Source organism: Meleagris gallopavo, chromosome Z (genome assembly GCF_000146605.3).
Source record: "Meleagris gallopavo isolate NT-WF06-2002-E0010 breed Aviagen turkey brand Nicholas breeding stock chromosome Z, Turkey_5.1, whole genome shotgun sequence".
NCBI classification, from domain to species: domain Eukaryota; kingdom Metazoa; phylum Chordata; class Aves; order Galliformes; family Phasianidae; genus Meleagris; species Meleagris gallopavo.
Window position 1 is genome coordinate 21,411,510 of NC_015041.2, and position 21,942 is coordinate 21,433,451.

The following is a 21,942-nucleotide window of genomic DNA, read 5'->3' on the forward strand; positions in this document are numbered from 1 at the left end:
CCGCCGCCTGCAGCCGTGGTGATTTCAAGCAGGGGAAGATGATGTGGGCGTGCTTGAGGAGTGGGTGGGACCGGGCCGCGACCAAGACCTCAGTGGCAGCGCGCTCGACGCACGGCCGTGCGGCACGGACGCAGCGGATGAGTGAGTGCCGCCGGGCGGCCGGACAGGTCGCTCCCTCGGGACGAGGCGAGCGGCTTCCAAGCGCGCACGGAAAGCTTCGGCGTGTGGATGTGGATGCGGGCAGGGTTTCAGCTCGCTGGGTTGTGCAGAGGCGGAGGCGCGAGGGCTTTTTCTGCTGCTGATGTCATTTCTCTCTTCCGTAGGTGCGCGATGTCGAGCAGTGGGCAGTCCCCACAGCCTTCCCCGCCGGCTCGGAGCGTCATGTGCCAGTATGAGCAGTAAGAGGGAAAAGCGCGCTTTGGAGCTCAGCATCCCCGCGAGAAAAAAGGAGGAACTGAGTGGAGAGGACGAATGACTGTACTGCTTGCAAAACTTGTAGCGGTTCACTTTTTCTCCTGAGGAGTTTTGACTTGGCTGCTGTGAGAGCTGAAAGAGCAAGCGGAGCTGCAGCAGTGATTTACTCGTGGTCCTTCTTCTCTGCTGTTACTTAACTTTTTTCCCCCTCGTGCCCGGATTTAAGACTACCAGCTGCACTGTTTGCAAGCAGTGGACACCAATATGTGTCATGTCATTGTAACGTGTCGGTCAATGCTATGGACTCTCCTGAGCATCGTCGTGGCTTTTGCGGAGCTCATCGCTTTCATGAGCGCGGACTGGCTGATTGGCAAAGCCAAACCGGTCAGCACCGATGACATGGACAACAGAACGGGAGGGCCGCAGGAACCCTACCGCCCGACCCTGGGCATCTATGGGCGCTGCACAAGGATCTCTCACATGCAGCTCTCCAGGCGAGATACGCTTTGTGGCCCTTATGCTGAAAACTTCAGTGAGATTGCCAGTGGGTTCTGGCAGGCGACCGCTATTTTCCTAGCTGTGGGAATCCTGATCCTCTGCGCTGTGGCGTTTGTGTCTGTCTTTACTATGTGTGTGCAGAGTATCATGAAGAAAAGTATTTTTAATGTCTGTGGGCTGCTACAAGGGATTGCAGGTACGTGAGCTCTGAGAGCAACTAAAAATGCTAACTTTTGTGCTGTTCAACTAGAGAAACACAGCAATTCTGTAGTGTCTACAAGGAGATCACATTAGACAGACCCAGAGTGATTCTATATGCTGGTGTTTATTCAAACACAGCTGAAATTTATAGCTACACAGCATGTAATACATTGACATTGGCAGTAGGATTGCAGTATGTAGTGTGCCAAAATGAACTGACCAATGTTTCTTTTGTTTGCTGTTCAGTGCTTTTTCTCTGTGTGAATTTCTTTCTGTAACAAAAACTTATCTCCTTTGTTACCAGCAGAGAGCAAAGTCAATCCTCAGGCTAAGGCAGTTCATCTCCCTCTCACTTCTTCGGTGACTTTTCCATAGGCGCAGGGCAGTTCAGGTGCCCCATGGCAGAAGTGAGAGCAAACACCCCAGGACAGGGCCTGCGGCTGTACACTCTGCTTACCAGGTTTCATGCTAAGCTACCTTCTTCAAGGGCGTGTGCTTGACAAGTCATACCTGACAGTAAACTCTCTCCTTGGCCAGCCCATTGCGTTGTCCAGCTGCAGTCATAGAGCCCTGCAAGCTTATCTTTTTGTGATCTGATTGTACTTTGCCTGAAATGACGAATCCACTCTAGATATGTCCTGTTACTGTTTATAACGTAGGTTTGCAGGGATTAAGGAACTGCAATGCAGACCGAAGCTGGAAAGCCCTAGGCAGAGCAGCGTGTGGCTTTCTGCGGTCACTAGGACTGGTTCTGTGTGCCAGTTCTGTGCTTTGCAGTGTGTGCATGGGGTGGTCCAAAGGAGAAGAGTGGTCCTGCCACAACCAGCTGCCCTCAGGGACTGGTGAGGGAGGCGGCAGTGTCACAGGCTTCCTCTGCCTTCCATCTCTGTGGTGCTCTTAACCAGATGTTTTCAATTTATACAGTGATGTGGTTATACCAGAAATGAGAAGCTGGGACTTGTTTGCTGGAAGGAGGAGCCCATCTTGACCGCTCCTTGCCAGGACAGTGGTGGCCCTGTTGCTGGCTGCGCCTTGACTGGAGTCCTGAGTGCTCCCTGACTTGAATGAGGGCTGTGCTCACCTTCCTCTGATCACAGAGGTCACAGCTGGGGACATGGTCGACACTGGCTATTAAAGCACTGTAAAACAGTATAAAAGCACATGGGTTATTTTGTTGCATTCACAATAAGGCTTGTGCGTTTGCATCAGAATTAGATCCCTGCATTGGCTCAGGATGTTTCTGTTCAGATTATGGGAGCAGATGAATATCCTTCAAATAAAAAATGTTTTGCAGCTGTCCTTCCTGGTTCACAGAACTATCAGCACCAGCATGACAGATAAGCAGCTCTGCAATGCAAATTAGAGCTAGTGGAAGGTTGCTCCTTGCTTTCTTACCCTGCACTTCAGAAATAATCCACGAAACCTGTTTTTTTAGAGATTACATTTAAAGTTATGTTTGTGTGAAAGACAGGTTGGCAGCGTAAGTAGATGTTTGGCGCATCAGACTCATGTCTGTTGAAAAGATAACCATGCTTCTGGTTCCAGTGCCATCTCAGGATGGATATAGTCTAACATCAGAGTAGGCAGGAAGTAGATTCTTGTATCTTAGCAAACTGTTCTGTAAAACATCCATTTATGAGCAGATATGACAGTTCTAGGTTTTAATACCAAACCAGCTGTGTGGGTAAAGGAAGATATTGAACAATATGGTAGACCAAGCATTTGTTATGTGAAGAGATAGCTAAGTCCTTTTTTTTTAATTTGTATTGAGAAAAGAAGCGCTTCCCTTTGTACGGTTTAGATAAATGACAGCATGAAACTGGGTAATTGAAAGGTCACGTTGCTGAAGCTGTTGCTATGAGAAATACCACTGCTGATATTTGCAGCCAGGCGCCTTGTGGCTAGCAACTCATTTTCTCAAGATTAATTTTTTTGGGTCCACTGCTACTCTTGTGCCAGTAGCATTACAGCATCTGCTTACTTAGTTGAAAGTATTTTCCATATGACTTATCACAGCTGTTAATTTCAACTTTCTCAGTTCCTGAATTTTGAAAAACACTTACACATGTTTCTAGCAGGACAATTGTTGGCATGGTTAATGGTGTGAGGATTATGATATGTGAACTAATGCCCTGGCCAGAGAACAGCTTGACACAGATCAGCATGACTGTCTTCAGCTTAAGATCGTTCTTTCAAATGTGAACTATTACTGTTTTTTAGGAAAAAGAATGCACAAAATCATTTTGTTTATTGGCATATATCAGCCCAATATTTTTAAGCATGTCAAACATTCATTTTCAAGGATGAGATGCTCCCACACAGAGTAATCTGCAGGAACTCAGGATCTCACAGACTTAATCTCATTTAAAATCTCTATATCTTTGCTGTGGAGATTTGATATAATTAAAAACATACAGCAAGTTAGTTTATTCCTGGAATTCATCATGAAAAGACAATAACAGACACCGGATATATCTTTTCTGTTTAGCAACAGTGATTGTGACCTGGGTGAGGCCTGCAATGAAATAACTGACACAAAGCCACATCTTTTTGTATGGTCCTTTAACAAGCCCTCATTTAGATACTGGGTAGGAGCCATGCAGTTATCTGGTCCACAGAGCTTTTGCTGTTGTTTTCATTGCAGAAAATTAGAAATAAAAAACTATACAGCTTCTGCTTGAAATCTTATAATTTGTTGTAATAGGACATGACATTTTTCCGCTTGCTGTCAGGCTTCAGTGTCTTTCACTCTGGACTTGTAGAAGTAGTAATCAGTTGTCCTGGTTTTAGAATTGTTCGCAGATTGTTTCATCTGGAAAAGAATATTTTCCCTGCAGTAGACAGTGCAAAGAAAGGAGCTATGTAATTAAATAGATAATTACTACCCAGTAGCAAGAAGTTCAGGCAGACTTTTTGAACATCTTTTTTGGGAAAGTATTCTGTTTTTACAGTTGATGAAACATTTGAAGTACAGAGGCTAGAAGAGGGCCAGGATGACTTGTAGCTGTGGAGCACTTTCGGCATTTGTGCATGTTGTTAAGAAGCATTGCTCTGTCAAAGAGGCCAAGCTGGCGCTCAGGGGAAGCACCACGCACACTCATGCTGCTGCCTGCAGGTGACTGAGGCTGCTGCTTGGCTGGGAGCCTGAGCAGGAGGAAAGTGAAGCCAGAGCAGTTCAGCCTTCAATGGCAAGGGAACTTCTTGTTTGTCTTTCTAAAATGCAGAGCATGCATTTTTCAAAAGCATATTTCCTCTTGGATTCATCTTAGAATTTTTCTTTTCTGATGCCAGAAATCTGAATTCTTGGGGTGGGGAGAAAGAAAAAGGGGTGGGGGGGGATTTCTAATGGAAATCCTGATGGTCTGAACTGCTCCTGCTTCTGTGGTATAGTGCTTCCTGTAACCTATATGGCCAGCTGCCAGCACGACATCCAATACACACATGGTTGCTGAAAGTTCAAGCTAAGGGGACTGCTGGTTTGGAGCAAGAGGAATTATGCCAGGGAAGGAAAATGAGTTCCAGTGCTGAACTGCTATTGAGCCTGAGGGACAGTATTAAGAAGTAGTTAAAGGACAGTTAAAGAAATAAAGTGAAGCTTTTAGTGTTCAGTTAGACTTGGAAGTCAGCTTACCTCCTGTGCTACCACGATGGTCACAGGGATCAGCAGACACTCAGCAGATTGTCAGTGCTGAGGTTCTCACTAACAAAAATTAGCAGTTGATGTTCTTAGCAAGCAAGCATGAACCTTCCATCAAATGGTGTTGAGTGTGAGAACCTTGTGCACTCTGAGAAATGCTTTCCTGCAGCATGTGTGTGTGGCAGTGCAGTACTTGTACCGATGCTGAGATGCTGGGGATGTCTGCATTCCCTGCTGTCCAGCAGAACAGGACTGGCTGCCTCTCCTGCAGGATGGATTTTTGCTTTCAGACTTCGAGCCAAGACTGACACTGCTTTTCCATAGAACTGCGAACTCTGTAGGAGAATATCTAGGTGCAGAGTCTGTGCTTTTACTCAAACACAAGAAAAAAGAAGAATTCAGCTCAGTCTCAGCAGGCAGAGAGGGGTGGGGACGGTCGGCTTGCACTGCAGGATCAGCACTGAGGAAATGTAATGGAATGAGAAAACGTCCCAGGGCCCTTTTACCTCATTGTTTCAGCCAAGGCAGCTTGTTGCTTCGGCTCCTTTGCAGAGCCCTGGTCACGAGGTGTTTTTCTTTCCCTTTCTGCTGATTCTGCACAACCGATTCATGTTTTGGAGGGCACTGGCAACAGCCCATTGGACAGCACTGAAAACAGTTAAAGCAAGCACTGAAACGTGCTGGGTCTTTTCCCGTGCTTCTTTTGCTGATGGACAATTTGACATCATCTGGTATTTTCTTTCCAAACTAACAAACCTCCCAAATTCAACTGTTGCATTGTGGTTACTCATTTAGCTGCTTCAAGCCTGCCATCAGGCCGTCTCAGATTAAAAACGCCCTCTACCTCGCTGGCTTTTGAGGCAAACCCTGGCAGCCACGCAGCAGCCCCACAGAAAGCGCAGCAGTGTGCCTGGCTCCTGCTGTGGTGCTCTGAGCACAGAGCTGGGCAGGGCTTGCATGTGTGTGAGAACACCAACAGGGCCTGCTTCAAAGAAAGGTGCCGTAGCCTTACAGGGTGGTCAGGGCCTGCAAATTGGTGTGATGGGTAGGGTTGGCACAGCGCAGGATATTCTGTGATTCTGTGAAGTCTGATGGGATGCAGCCTACCCCCTCCACTCCTGAAGAGAGGAGTCTGTATGCTCACGCTTCATTAAAGAGAAGACCGAGCAGAGGATTACACAATAAATAAACCTAAACCCAAGAAACCCTAAACGCCATGCAAGAATCGCCCATATGCTGTCATTCTGCCAAAGCAACCCACATCGAGGCCTTATAAGCTGGCTTCTTTTTGGCTCTTTCTGTGGGTAGCAAAACATATATAATAGTGATAATAGCTTCTCATCCATAGTTTTCGCCTGTACCTCCCGTCATGCACATCCTCCACCAGATATTTTTAGCCCTATTTTACACCCTAGTAATGTATAAAATCAATAATGACGTCAGAAACATTGATTGGTTATGAACATGCATCTTTGATTGGTTTAATGAATTGGACTGTGAGCAAGATCCCAGATCCCCTCGTGTATGTGAACCCATGCCAACTGCAGTATCAAGGTAGATCTTGAAATCACAAATTCTTCTGTTTTGCTTTCCAGATGGGCCATCCTCAAGGCTCTTACGCTCACAGATTCTCCCTTTGCATGCTGTGCATGTACTGCTGCACTCAACTGAATGCTGCCAGGGCTGTTGGAGGCCATGCAACGTGAAAGGCCGCGGGCAAGATGTGGGAAGGCCACAAGCCTGGGCTACGCTGTGGTATCTGGCCTGCTGCACCGCAGTGGTTCTGTTCCAGCCTCTGTGGGGAATTCCCACCCCCTCTGCCTGACATGGAACTCTGTGACTGGCTGGGGCTGGCCAGTCTTATGAGGAGTGGCTGAGGGAACTGCGATTGTTCAGTGTGGAGGCTGTCCACCATGGCCACTGTGTGCAGTGGCTGTCGCTACAGTTGTACATGTATGTAAAAGCTTCCTCAGCTTAAGCTGGTGAAATGCATTTGTGTGCATATTTCAAGCATGACATTGTTCAGGTATTCATTTAGCACACTGACACATTTGCTAATATGCTCGTGAGTAACAAAGGCGGGGTTGTTGTGCCAAGCTATTGTGCGCCCTTGGTCCTGAGCGCTTGTTTCCTGTGGCTGTGCAGAAGGCGAGAAAAGCAACGTTGCTGCTTTTCACCACCAGGGGGTGACCGCATGAGTGGAGCAAGGCTCATCTTCCCACTTTCACTCCTGTCTGCTGCAGTGCTGTTCCTGGGTTGTGCTGCTCTGCGGGAGCCTATTGCATTGCCACCTCATGGGTCACAGCTGCTTAATTCCCTTTATCTTCAGCAACCTTTTAAAAGAGTTGATTTGGTTTGGTTTGTTTTTTTGGGATGTTGGGTTTTTTTGTTTGTTTGTTTTTGTTTTTGTTTTTGGTTTTTGGTTTTTTTTTTGCTATTTTTCTATTTTGCTAGGAAATGAGAAGATAGTTTCAAGATTTGCAATGGAAATTGGCTTTGTTAGTATATGCTGTTATTTAATATGGCACAGCAGCAGCTGCACAGGAGACTGTCAAAACTAAATGGCATGCACTTATCTAAACAGGCGTCTGCACAGCCCCTTTCTGGAGGGTTTTTTCCAAGGATGGAATGAGAAGGCTTTTACTCAGCTCTGACCCTGCTGACCAACATGTGATGTGACATGCAGATGCCCACAGTGGCAGACTGATCTGTTGTTTTTCTGTGATGTTAGCTTAGCAACACTGCTATAGAGCATGAAAAACGGGGAACACTTGCTTGTAGCAGTTCCAAGCCCCCAGAAGGGAAAGTCTGGGGGGTGCAAGTGGAAAAAGGTTTTCTTAAAAAAAGGTAATTACTGGGCTGTCTTCAGAAACTTTTCCTCTCATCTGCTATGTTCATACTGATATTTCTGAGAAGTTTGGCTTTAGAGTAAACATTTGAGAGCTAGTGCTTAATGGGATGTGCAAGCTGTAATCAGGATCGGGATAATAATCCTAATTAAGTTTAGTCTACATTTTTTATTTCTTAAGGCTTTCTTCTGAAAGCACATAATTTGGGATTGATAAAATGTTATGGGAGCAAATTCCCTTCAGTGAAACATGTGAAAATGTTCTCTGCTGACAGTTATACCAGAGCTTTATGAAATGAGTTGTCTGGATCCAAGGGTTATTTGAATAGTTTTCCTGTGTTGTTCATAAGCATCTGACTGCATTACTGAGCCTACTTTGAGACCTCTGTTTTAAGGAATCCTAAGAAAAAACATGCTACAAGCAACAGCTAACAGAAGAAAAATGCAACTAATGGTGCATCCATAGCAGTGCAGCTGTGCAAAGAGGGAGGAGGTTAGATCTTCAACAGAGCAAACTTGAGCTCTGCAAGGCTGTAGAGAAGCACAGTGGAAAACAGTCTCATGTCATGCTTTCAAAATTAATTTGCTCTCCTGGCATGGGGAACAAACAACATGATTAACAGGTGGATTGGCTGTGAATTAAAACTCATTTACTATACGTTGGAGAGAGGAACTGAGAGGATTATTTGCAGAACAGTTTTCTTCAGCTAAAGCACCAGACTTTTGTTCTGTGATTTTCCTCTTGACAATTGGCTTCTGTTCAAATACACTGGGACAAAAGCAAAAAATGATTTATTAAGAAAAGGAAATCATTATCGTTATAATTTACTGTCCTCCTGCCAGATCCATCTTAAGACAAACTGTCGACAGGAGATAATTGTTGCTTCATTAGATTGTGCTGACATAAAGTTACACAACACACAGTGAGCTTTGTACTTCTATGACTAACAGAAGCCTAAGTGCTTTAATTTTAACTTACAGTGTTACATGCCTTAGAAAGCTGCATGATGAAGATTAAATACACAGGTAATATTTAGTGTGTCAAGCATAAGAGTAACTGAGTCAAATTCAAGAACGCTGAGACTCTAATAGTTAATCAATCCAGAGAAGAACAGCTTCTTACACGTAGATGAGTACTGTGCTAGGAATTGCTCCCGTGTCCCTGGGCACTGTGGATATAAATGAACGCTGAGGGTGTGCCCATGTCTCCTGTGACAGCCCCGTGCTCACTGATGAGAAGCTTCTTGCCGAGCTCCTATCCAGTGCCCTCCTCTGCCATCTGTCCCTGGATGCTTCAAAAACGAAAACATGTTTTGTGCTGTCATAAGCAACTGAAAACCAGTTGATCTTCATTTCCTCTGTCCCCTGTCTTGTTGCAGTCTGGCTATGAATCCTAGAATCACAGAATGGCTTGGTTTGTAATGGACCTTCAAGATCATCTAGTTCCAACACCTTGATGTGAGCATGGTTGCTACCCACTAGAACCACGATGCAACACTATTGCCAGTGCGCTGCTCGGGATTAACTCACTCGTTCTTTGTGTTATTTGTTATGTAAGAAGAGTTTGCCAGCTATTGACAGAAACTATGAGCAGGGCTGCCAAGCGCTGCAGTAATGCAAATAAATAACAAAAATGAGAGAGATGCGGGCAGGTGAAACCCCAGGGACTGAGAGCAGCTGCAGAAAGGGAGACACAGGCAAATAAATAAAGAGACGCGAGGGGCTCAGCCAGGCTCTGCCCTGTGGACACTAGTATGAAAATTTAGTGCTTAAAGTCTACCAGTTTGGCCAGATCCTATCCTGTAATTGTTTTTTGCTCAGCTGCAGCTACTTGCGTGTCTTTGAGACATAGATCAAGGCTACGGCATTAGCCACAGAAACATGCCTCTGGCTTTTTTGCGTTTCTTAAAATGGTTGAGCAGCAATCCTTAGGTTAAAGGTGAGAGAACACTGAGAACTGCTGAGCTATTCATATTACATTTAACCATTTCACCTGTTTAAAAGTAGACCTTCCAAGGAGTATCGCAGCCTCATCTGACCTTAGTATCAGATATATCTGAGCTTGTTCTTTCCACATGGGTCTCTCTTCCCTCCCTCTGCATCTGTGTTCCCAGGAGCACAGCGGTTCTTTTCTTGTGGTCTCTGGAAGATGCCTCTGGTTAGAGCTAGTTGGACAGGTAAGTGCTGCTGGTTGCTGACTTCTGCTGTAGCCCATGGTTTTCTCTGCTGTTGGATAATGAAGATCTTCCATCCATTTTGTTGAAGCAGCAGGAATCACTGCAGCATGTGATCATCTCTTCTGTAGTGACTTGGAAGCAGCAGGCAGTCTTGACCTTTTTACTTGAGATCCCTATGGAAAGAGCCGTATCTGAAGTCTGCACAGCTCCATCACCCTAACTCAGGTTAGGGCTGAGCACAAGATGACTGTGCGCTTCTCCAGTTAAGCTAGTTAGCGTGAAACCCAAGGAGTGCCATTTCTGCTTGTGTGTGTGTTGAATTGACTTAATTAGGCAATCTTTGTTAACCTTTCCTAACAAGTAGGAACCAGATACTACTGAAATTAGGAATGACGGTAAACATTAGCAATAGAGATAGAAGGTATGTTCTGAGAAGCCTTGAGTCTGCACTGGGATGGAATAGAAAGTAGGCTCAGTGGTGAAGACGTTATTTTTTTTCTTGTATTATGGTAGTACAAGGGTCAGAGGGGGGAAAGAGAACCTGTCCATGGTCATGGCTCTTAGTTTTGGAGTTTTTTCCAAATCATCTTCTTAGTTGAGGAAATAGCTGTAAGTTATCCAGCTGTGGGCTGCATTCAGCATTTCTCCAGGAATTTTCTTTACTCTTCAGGGGAAAAAAAAAAAAGGTAAAAAAAGTCTTAATTCAGCAGAGAATGAATAGAGATGAATATGTAGAGGTGCTGCAGTCTTTTAGAGGTGGCTAAATGGCTTTTCAGCTTGGTGGTCCATGCCATGCAACAGTAGTTTTCAGGAGTAGCTTAGTACTCTGGCTTTGGCTAAAAGAGATGGATGTGACTTCTTAGACCTGCTTGTGCCTAAGCCATCTGGAGTGAAACACAGACCTCCGGGTTTGTTACTGATAGGGTGGTAGGCTTTAAAAACTAACTTGGCAGCAGCAGCTACTTTGGCATTTCGTGCCTAGTTTCTTAATTCAGGGCTGACGATTTTTAACTACCAAAGGCTTGTGATTGTTATAAAAAAATGGCAGCTGGAACATACTCATGTACAGTTAGAGAAGTGCAATGTTTAGTCCTGCTGGTTAATACTGTACAGGAAGATAGTGATGAATAGAGGAGAGGAACTGCTGGTGTTTAGTCTGAAACTGGCTGCTGGGCTCAGCAGGATGAAAGCACAGCTTATCCAGGTCTGTCCAAGATAAAGCAGTACTTTATGCTTAATGTAGTTTGGCCAGTTGCGCTGGAATCATTGCACAAAATTTGTCATTGCTTCTTAAATGTAAACAGTGACTAAGTCCTCTCAGACAGAACAGACATCTTTCACTAGTGGATTTTGCTGCCCTAAATTATGGCATTTAGTCCATTCATGCCCGTGGTGTTACCATTAGTAAAATGCTGGAGGAAGGACAATCTTCTGTGAAATACCTGGCATTTATAGATGTCAGACAGCTGGTAAGGAAATCTGGTGCACTGCAGAATAGACTGTTGTAACTGAATTGAAGATGGGAACAAATCTTAACAGGCGATCTTGGCAATATATGTAGTAGAGAGAATAACATAAGACTTTTCTATTCGATATCCTAATAAAAATTTTGAAATTAAATTTATGAATGAACTGGTTCCATAAATAAACTTTCAGCCAGCTTCAAGAATAATACTGTTATCAGCTGTCTTCTTCAGCATGCCTGGCTAAATAAAGGGCTTTATTTAGGACAGGAGAAATAAATTGGGTAGAACTTACAGGATGTGGAAGGCTGTGTTCACTTTCTGGATAAATGAGTTGCCTTTAAGCAAAACCTGTTTTGTATAACTCCTCCTGCTCTTCTAAGTAAAATTTTAAAGAAAATAATAGAAAACTAATACAGATGCCTCTGAGCTGTCTTGACAAGTATCTACGCACCTTGCTGGATGGAGATGTTATGTTTTTAACTAATTGTGATTTTTAGGAGAGGTTATATGACAGCATTATAGCTTTTAGCACTATAGGCATTTTGATTAAATCTCTCACCTTTGTACAAAGGCACATGACGTGCATAGGGACTCTAATATGATATTTTCATCTCCTCAGTGAAACTCTTCACTGCTTCTATAACTTTGGTCCTCAGCAGAGAGAAAGCCATCAGTAACAGCGTCCCTTCTTCAGAGGATGCCAGTGTTACCTACGCACTGGTAGTGGGTTTTTACATCCGCTTGTTTGTGGCTGACTCCAGAATCTCTTCATTGCAAAAGAAGCTTCTTGAATGTGCTGAGTGATTTTTCTACTATGTCCGAATGTGGACAAATAAGCAGTGCTCTATATGAGACTGTTCTTTGCAGGTTAAGAAAACAGAAAATCCAGAGGGAAAGAAATATATATGTATGAATGACGGAGTGGAATAAAGGCTAGCTAAATACAAATTTTAAGTAGATGCAAACAATTGTAAGTATTTGAAAAGTTTAAGTACAAACAGTAGATGAGATGTCTGAACATTTGGCAAACTCTGTAAATGTAGCAGTTAAGTGCAGGAGGAATACAGAGAATAAAATTAAGAACAAGGTCATATGAAATAACCCTTTCACAATTAAAAAACTGCAGGACAGCCCCTGGTTGAGATAAAACTCTACACAGTAAGGAACAAATAGTAAATGAAGAATGGATGAGACAGAGCTGTCAGTTCCCAGTTCTGGCACTCAAAGTCAGCAGTGTCCATTCTAATTGTTAGAATGTGTTTCATTCGCTGTGAAACTTACGAGTTATTAAACTTCTGTCTTTTCTTTCTTTTTTTATTTCCAGGCCTCTTCCTTATCTTAGGCTTGATACTTTACCCTGCAGGTTGGGGATGCCAGAAAGCAATAAGCTATTGTGGACATTATGCTTCTGCTTACAAACTGGGAGACTGCTCCTTGGGCTGGGCTTTCTACACGGCTATTGGTGGCACTATTCTGACGTTCATCTGTGCAGTCTTCTCGGCGCAAGCTGAAATCGCCACATCCAGTGACAAAGTGCAAGAAGAGATAGAGGAAGGAAAAAACCTTATCTGCCTCCTTTAATTCCGATGGGAAAAAATACCAGTGCCTGGATATTAATTTGCTATCCACGGACTCGAGGTGATCCACTTACCAGTTTCCACAGTTTGTGTGATTGAGCCCCATGCATTTCAGCCCTGAACTACTGAAATGGTCTTTCTTCCTTGTTGGGCAGTGAGGATCAGAAAAGATCCCAAGAAAGGAGAATGTAAACACTTGGGGATTTTTTAGTTTCATTATATTATCAGGACACTGTGGAGTATATTAATCAGATTGGGGATGTGAGGAATCATATATATAATGGGGATATTATTACATAGCTGACAAATTCTGATTGATTGGATTGCCTTACCAACCTTGGTCACTTTAAAAAAATTGGATTTAAAATAATAAAAGCCAGCACATTTTTTTTTCTTTAACACAACCAAGAACACAACCTATTTTAATTAGGCATTCTTTCCAAGGGCTCCCCTCACCTGTGAATCTTTCACCACCACCTGACTTGGTACCATATTTTTGAGGTGCTTTTTCATACTGAACGTCCTTAAAGTACAGTGCCTTCTCAGAGAGTAAGTATGCGATGGAGAGATCAAAGCTGACATGATGCAGTTCACACAAATCTGTCAACAGTTAAGGCTGAATACCTACCACATCTCCTGCTTGAAACTTTACAACACAAGGTGTGTGACCCTTGTCTAGCAGGTTAATTATTTTGTTTTCACTGACCCAGTAGAGATGCTGTTGTTAACACTGGTTTTTCACTTGAATCTGATGCAACTGTTAGAAATACCATTTTACTGTATGTTGAAACAGCAACTCTGCCTTTATCTGAAATCCCCCAAATCCCAAGCAGATGATAATTCCCCAGAGCACAGCTGGGCATTATTTTGTGAATGCCAACAGCTAGAGCTGGGCTTTAGCCTCTTGTATAAGTGTTCATCAAATGCTGGGCTTCAATGGTATTATTCTTCCTTTTGCCTTTTGTGAAACTTCATTCCTAGTCTGCAGATCGGTTTCATGTCCCAGAACCAGCTACATCCTTAAGAAATTTACATTTTTCTGGAAGTCATGCCAAATTCTTAATGGCTGTGAAGACCTTTTCCAATTTTTTGAACCACATGTAGCGTGGAACCTTTTCCAACTAAATCAGCAGAAATAACAGACCTTGCCGCAAATGACATTCCTTTCTTAAAAACAGTCGGTTGCATTACTTGTGGTGTCCCATCACTTACTAGAACTACTTGTAAAAACAAATTTAAAAGGTATTTAAAAAAAAAAAAGGAATGATGCAACTGTGGCACAGAAGCACTAGGAAGAATTCATCAGAGAAGTAATTCTCATGAACTTTAATTGAATTCCTCTTCTTATTTCTTGGTGCATGTTTCACATCACACGTTGCTTTCTATCACTGGAGCCTGGTCAGTCTATCAAAGTGTGCTGTTAGCTATTTATGGATATTAACAATCGTAACTGTACAGATAGAAGACTAATTTCAATACACTGCTCCTCTCTGGGTGATTCACAAGACTTGTAAAAGCAGCCACTAGCACAAGCCTGTGGCTAGCCTTGAGCATGGCTGAGCACTGGTGCTGGAGCACCCCTCAGTGCCTGCTGTGGCCCACAGACCATGCCTCAGCCCAGCCCACCTGTGGAGGAAGCAGACTCAGCTCCCTGCCAGTGCCCATCAGCACACAGCACGTGTTCAAGCCAGGTGCTGGACGGATATGGAGCTGATGGCTGAGCCACTGTTCAAAAACCGGGATCAACTTCTGCCAATATTAAAAAGGGATTGTTTTAATTTAGCAGCTTCTTGCATTCATCTGTTTCTCTAGCCCACCACAGTGTAGATTTTAAAACGGGTAGTTAACTTTTCTTTAAAATATTTATAAACGGTGTGTAACCACTTATGCCAATTATCTGCATATAGCAAAATTTATTTTAAAAAAAAAACTTTCGGAACAAAGTGGTATTTGAGGACAAAAAGTCACAGCCAGCATGTCTTGACCACACTTGTGGTTTCCTATTTTTTCCTGGACACATACACACATACACACTCTGAAGAACATGCATGCTACTTGTTTAGCACAGCTGCAGTGTGATAGAAAAGATCCCTTGGTGTTCCTCTTGAGCCCTCTACTGGAGTGCGTACCAGAGGAGGCTGGGGCATTAGCCCAGCTGTGCTTTTCTCAACAGTATAATTGGAAGAGAAGGGCTGGTAAGAAGAAGACTAACTATAAATTGGCTAAAAATTAATTTTAAAAATTTAATTAATTCCGAGGTTTTATCAGTTGGATTTGGAGTTTTAACTTTTCTTAAGTGGGTAGCAATCCGATGTGAATGTTGCCACTGCCAAGACTTCTTGTAACTACGTTACTGAAGTAAATGCTGCTTTGGCTTGAGCACCTGATTAGCCAGAACCAAAGTCAGTATTTCCAAATGGTATGGAGGGCACACGCTGCTTAGGCTTAGAAGTAAGCAGTGAACAACCCCAGTATACACTGCTATGATCTAAAACATGCTTAAAATTTTTAATATTGGGCTGTTTTGTTTTGTTTTTAATACTAAGGAAGTATTTTCAGTGGCATGTTTTGCTTTTGTTTTCATTTGTAACCAAGAAGAGCCAGCTTTTCTGCTTGTTGCTGATATGCTATCAACCTGCTCTGCAACGGCATAATCAACTAACTTGCAAGAATATCCACGTTCATCACATAGCACACAGACAGATGGAAGACGGGCTGGGAAGAAATACAGAAAAACAATAATCAGAATTTCCTTTCTCAGGGTTCTGTTTTTCTGGCAATTGATAAGGTGTTATGTATGGCCGCTTTTTTTCTGGATGAAGTTTTCAGATGTAGGGTGCTTTTATTAAATCTGACAGCTGTTTGAAGTTGTTCCTGACTGTCACCTGAACAGCAGCTTTCAAAGATGTTTAGAAAAAAAAAGAAAGAAATCAGATAAAAACTAATTTAATTAATTTCATGAGGGGGGCTGCAGAGCGTAACTGCTTCTTAATGTACATGCACTGCATAGGATCTAGAAGACTTTGCTGTGGATTCTTTAAAACCTGTGTGCCAGTTAGCTCAGTTTAACTTTGTTTTTGTGGTATTGAAGAGTTCTTCAAGCATCTGTGGTTTGATCAACTTTGTAAACTTATATTCTGTAAAGTGCCATAGACTTTTTTTAATTGTAGCATATTTAAATATATATATATACACAAATTTGTGTGAGATGTGCAATAACAGGAATGTCTTTTGGTGGGTTTTGTTTTTTTTTGTTGTTTTTTTGTTTTTTGTTTCTTTTGTTTTTTTTTTTTGGTTGCTTTTGCTATTGAACAGGATATTTGAAAAGGGACTTCCCAGGGAAGAATTGGTGTGTGTTGGTGGTGTGGACAGACTAAGCATAGAATAATGCAATACAGTTATGGATTCTGAAGATGAATACATCATTAACAGTAGTTAAAGATCTAACAAAAATCTCTTCTAGGGTGATTTAATCTACATAATACAGACAGTTGAAATGTGAAGCTGTAGCTATTTCTAGCGTATACAATCTGAAAGCTGAAAAGGCTCAGCACGGTTTCTCAGTGTGATTTATTTATAATGTGGCATTGCAAAAAAAAAAAAAAATTGCTACTGAGCTGTTTCTTGTTTGTCTATATCACTTTTTATCCATTTTACTCCAAATTCTTTGGATTCTCAGATTTTTTCAGCCCAGTCATTTCAGTTTTGAATTGTTATCCCACATGAGAGTATCAAACTTGTGTCCCTTGAAAGCCATGGGCAGTGTTGCCTATGATAAGGAAAGGACAGAGCCCAACAAAAGCAGGGCCTGGCAGCAACACACACAGCACAGCCACACTCTATAGAAAAAAAAGCTGTGGCAACCCAGCTAGATTAGATTGAGCCATGGTTTATTTGTGGTACTGTTTATCTGTTCTTGAGTCACCACTATGTACACTTATTAGCACGAAATATGTACCTAATGTGTTATTTTTCTGAATCTAAATTTCAATTAAAATGTTTCTGAACTGTAACAGGAGTATGACTATCTTAATTCAAACATATCAGGTATGTTTAGCCAGAGCAAGTTTTCTTTAATTGTAGCTTTAATAGCATTTAAAAAGCCAGCCCAGTGATTTTGTTAGTGTTTTAGTTTTCTGACTAACAATTACTGATCAAAAAGTATGTGATTTGAAATTGTACCTATGCATTATACAGTACAGTCGCATTAAAGAGACTCTCTAATTAAAAGCATGTCTGACATGATTTTTCTTTTGCAACTAAAGCACTGCAGCTCCTTTCTCGTGAGAAAGTGGGTAATGGGAGGGGTACAGACAAAGTTTAGAACAAAAACTGCTCAGTCACAGACTTTTAAATTACACTTGCTTTAATGTGTGTATTTTTCACCTGCAACTTGACAAACAATGAAGAGTTGTATGTTGCTCTCTAAGCAAATCTATAGAAGAACCAGAAGCAAGGCTTTTACTAGTTGAAGGAAGAGTCAGGGTGTCTGTTTTCTCTGATCGTTGCTGAGGTCTGATTACATTAATTAATTAAGCTTCTGACACTTTCTAAGCTTCCAAGAAGTAGCTCATGGTGAAAGATCTGAAGCATTTTCCTTGACTTTCGGAAATCTAGAGCCCAAACAAATCCAGGGACAGGTGGCACTCAGTGTATCACTACTTTAAACACCTCTGTGGATTTCAAAGTAGGTGTGTGCCTACACACAGTCCCTTATGTAAGGTGTGTGTAGTGAAGTTCAAAACCAGTTCCTCTAACGCTGCCACTGCCATCCGAGATCGTTAAGCTACAAAGACACAGGCCAAGCTGATGAACACCTTCACTACTTAATGATGTACACATGTGCCAGCATCTTCGAAGTCTCTTACCTGCTATCCTCTCCCAAAATAATCCTGGGTGTATGTCTGAGCACCGTTCTCTCTGTTGACATCACAGTGGTATACATATGCTCATTTTTTTTTGTTTCCCATTCAAATAAAACCCAGAAATACATTCAGTACAAAAGAGTTGGTGTTACAGGTGACATCATAGGAAAAAAACGACCGGCAGTGCCCAATGAATAAAAGACCAAGACACAGCAGTGACACGTGTCAACTCAATTGAAATTAGGAAAACAAGCAGTACCAAACCAATGCTGTTTTCAGCAACTTCATTTTACTTTCAATAATGTTTCAGGATTCACTGGATAGCCACAGAATTTCATTCAGTAATGACAAAACATATTTAGATTTTAACTCTCTAATTATATAGCACAAGGAAGCAGGCTGTGCAAGTATTTGAGAATGTTTCTTATAATATTTGAGTTGGCTATTATGATTATCCTAATGTATAATTTCAATAGTGGGCAACTTTCCCATTTCAGCATAATTAAAGCATTTATGTACAGAATTAGAAAAAGCAAGTGAGATTTTTACATAGATCAGCCGCCTTGTATGTCATCCTGAATTCTGAAAGAAAAAACTATTTTGTTCAAAACTATACAGAGCAAAAATCCCGGAAAAAAAGTTTCTTCTTTTTATTCTGTGACACCGTGTTAATACAATAAATATACAAAACTTCTGAACAGCTCAGACATGCAACAGAGGGACAGAAGGAGTGTATTTGTAGAGAATCATGACATTCACCAGGATGACAGAGCATTGTTAGTAATTTACAAAATATACAAACATCCCCATGATAAATACTCCTATATTACGTATCAATGACTACTGACATTCCAGTGTTTAAACTTCATACTCTGTACTCAATTTGTCACAATACTACAAAATGACAAGTGGGTGCCATAGTCTGGTAATTAGTAAGAGGCTAAAATCTCATTTTTTTGGGTAAAAGTATTTTAACCAACATCAGCCTTCTGTTGCCAAAGGTAAACTCAAACTTCTTCCTTCCTTTTGGACTGCAAACCAGATTTCTGGTTTAAAAGTTCACGTAACTGCCTCTTAAATTTTGCTTATGAGGTTTAGATCTATATATTCAGCCCGGGACATTACAAATCGACACCCAGCATACACTGAACATTCTCATTGAACATTTAAACATTTGGCAAAATATGCCTGCCAAATTCAGGTTTTTATACCTAAATCTATACCTTTTCCTCATTATATTCAGGTAATTTTATTATGCATTCTTCAGCTTAAAGCAATGATTATGTCCCTGGGATTCATATCCAAGGGAGATCCAAGATAACTACCTAAATTTATATTCAAAATAATCCATATTGCAGCTCCTAAACATAATATGCCAAGTCAAATTTAAAGGATTTTGAGAAGAACAACTTTGATGTATAGCTGCTAGAAGTGTAATCCCCGATCTCAGCAGAAAATGAAGACCTGTCTGGAAAGCTTTTTTTAACATCTTACACAAATTTAAGTTCAATGCTAACCTATTCACTACTGTAAAATTTTAGAGCCCCTATTAGATAGAACATTTAAATCGCTTTTAACATTGTGATGCAAAGAATATTTAGATGATAGTATATTATTATTATTTAACTTCTGTGTAGGTGAAACTGCTACATTTATCCAAATTCAAGGATTTAAAGAAGTCAGTATAATGAAGACTAATTACTATAGCTAATGGTAGTACTCATCAAGGAATTAAATTAATAGCACTAAAAAATAGAAACTTTATGTTGTTATAAATACACTGTATGAGAAAGATTTAATCGGTCAGCATGGAGGGGCCTCAGAAACTTATGGCTCAATCTTGCTAAAAATGATTCACATTAAGAGCTGAAAAAATTTCAGCCACAATAAAATTACACTACAGGTCATGGGATGACGTTCTGCTTTCATTTTCTAAAACAAAGCTTTATTATGCTCAAATATTATGCTCATGAGCCAAATCAAGGAACTCTAAGTAACCTTCAAAGGACAAATCCATCACTTTACAATAAGAGACCTGATTAAACTTTAGAACATTATGATGGTACAGCCTATTACTGACTGTTCTGTTCCACAGCAACCGTTCAACCTTTTAGGCCTTCAGCTCAATGACTTTGTGAAAGATGAATAGTTTTCACTTTTCAGTCTGAAACAGGAAGCTCTTACTTCCAAGCGTAAATCACAGAGATGGCTGTGTTATGTTAAAATGCATTCAAGTATCTGTAATGCCATTGCTTAAAAAGATTGATCTTAGACAATATTATTGTAAGAAAATTAAATACTGTGTATTTATATTTTTGGACAAGCAGTAAACAGAGTGACTGACAAGGCTAGAGATTCAGTACCACTGTTAAACACAAATCTACACTAAAAAAAAATAAAAAAATCTAAGAATCCCCAAAACAAAAATACCACTGCAGGTCAATGAGGAGAGCTAGACAAGAAACTAGTGTTCTAAACATCAATATCTGTTCTTTTCCAGCAAAATTATTACCTCAAGAAAGAAATACTGAAATAAAAAACATAGTATATAACATTTATGTCTGTGATTGTAACCATCAGCTAATTTTCTTAACTTGTACACTGCATTACACATTCCGTTACAAAGAATGTTTATGCATCATTGTCATTTCTCACAGGAAGAGAATACTCCATGAAAATAGACACAAACAAATGCTATAAAGTGGTGCAAGTAAATTTTGTACCAAAACACAATTTAAGTATGATCAGATAACTCAACAGCATTCATGCAAACTCACAGGTTTATATCAAAAGACTTATCCTAAAAAATTTGAAGAATTTATCAAATTCCTAATATATTTATTTGATCATTATATACCATTGTTCATTATGAGACCAATTGTTGAAATGATTTATCTCCCATAAAATACAGAGGGCTTTACATCATAGATAGAAACTTTTAAAAGAAGGGCAAAGAATTTAGTTTCAAAATAAATAAATTTATAATAGAACAAAACTAACATTTCCCATTTTACCCATGCACAGCTGAAGAAAAGACAAACATGCTGTGTTAATTTTATTCTAGGCTTTTAGGAAACAGAATAAATGACCTGAAAATAAAGCACAATCAAAGAGAACCGCAACAATTTCTTTCATTTCCTCTACATTCGGTTACCCTTGAATGCATTCTGAGCTGCACTGGTTGCTGCTGTCGATGCGGCGTTGGCTGCAGCAGTTTGTACAGTTTTGTTGGACATCACTCCTGTTGCAAACTCTTGCTGTGCTTTCTCAAAACTAGCACCAGTTGTGCGGTAGAGACCATGAACCTAGGAATGTGTGAAAGCAGGGAAAGTTATGAACTTTCCATTTCATTGGTAGAATAATAGCAAAGGACAGCTGTGTAGTAGAGAAATCTCACTTTATGTTTAGAAGGATCTGGAAATGAGTCAGACTACTACTACACAAGGTCCTACAAGTTTTGATTGCCCTGCTGTACAGTTTGATTACACAGATTTCTGTTACTTACACTTTCACAGGGGTCTCTCAAAAGGTCTCTAGCTTGTGTAATACTCACTTTCTAAAACAATGTATTTAAGTATGCAAAACAGGCTGTACCCTTAGCGTTATACAGGAACATGGCTTGCAAAAACTTATGTCTCAATTTGTCTACAATTCAGCATACACATTGGAAGTGAATGTACATGTTAAAAGAAGAAGCTGAAAACAAAGCCAAAGAAGTAGTGCCACTGTGGCAATAACAATCTGAAAAGCTTTTTTCTACATCAATCTTTAGAATAAAGTTTCTCTAATTTACATGCTTATAAGAATCTATTAAGCTAAACTATTACTGAGTATAGTTCAAAATAACTTAGCAATGTAGATATGCATCTGCTAGCATGATGCCTAAAAGGTCTGCATAATAAGCAGAGATGATAACCATATGGCTTACAAACTCTTCAAACAATACAGCATTACAGCATTACTTATAGTACAAAAATAAAATCCTGAGAAAACTTTATTTACTTGAATTAAAATCAGATCTCAATTTTAGATTCCTATTCACTCAAGTCTTTAAATACTTGATAAAGTTATTAAATAGTATTATAAAGCCATTTCCATCTACACACAGCAGATAAATTGATGTTATAACTTTTTTCCTAGGTTAGAAATGTGACAATTTTTCATCTGTGAAGCTATACCATGTCACATCTGAGCATGCTGAGTCTGCAGGCTTTCTGAAAGAATGCAGATGCACGTGGCAGAAAGACAAAAAAAAAAAA

At 40.8% G+C, this 21,942-nt stretch overlaps 2 protein-coding genes and 1 pseudogene across 4 annotated transcripts in view; 2 read left to right on the top strand and 1 right to left on the bottom strand.

Annotated features, from left to right (window-relative positions):
• The window catches only part of LHFPL2 (LHFPL tetraspan subfamily member 2), a 67,408-nt gene extending 50,984 nt beyond the window's left edge, over nt 1–16,424 (top strand). The window contains exons 1-3 of one of the 3 annotated variants that reach the window (XM_010725525.3): nt 49–141; nt 324–1,108; nt 12,566–16,424. In XM_010725525.3, the coding sequence (XP_010723827.1) occupies nt 679–1,108; nt 12,566–12,822 (687 nt within the window). In that variant the 5' untranslated portion in view covers nt 49–141; nt 324–678 and the 3' untranslated portion in view covers nt 12,823–16,424. The other 2 variants (XM_010725526.3, XM_019610427.2) reach the window with 2 other exon arrangements.
• Nucleotides 12,859–17,048, top strand: LOC104914959 (annotated as a pseudogene).
• A 905-nt stretch (nt 17,049–17,953) lies between these two features.
• The window catches only part of SCAMP1 (secretory carrier membrane protein 1), a 29,288-nt gene continuing 25,299 nt past the window's right edge, over nt 17,954–21,942 (bottom strand). The window contains exon 9 of the mRNA XM_031557259.1: nt 17,954–20,988. Within this exon, the coding sequence (XP_031413119.1) occupies nt 20,824–20,988 (165 nt within the window). The 3' untranslated portion in view covers nt 17,954–20,823. The remainder of the gene's footprint in view (nt 20,989–21,942) is intronic.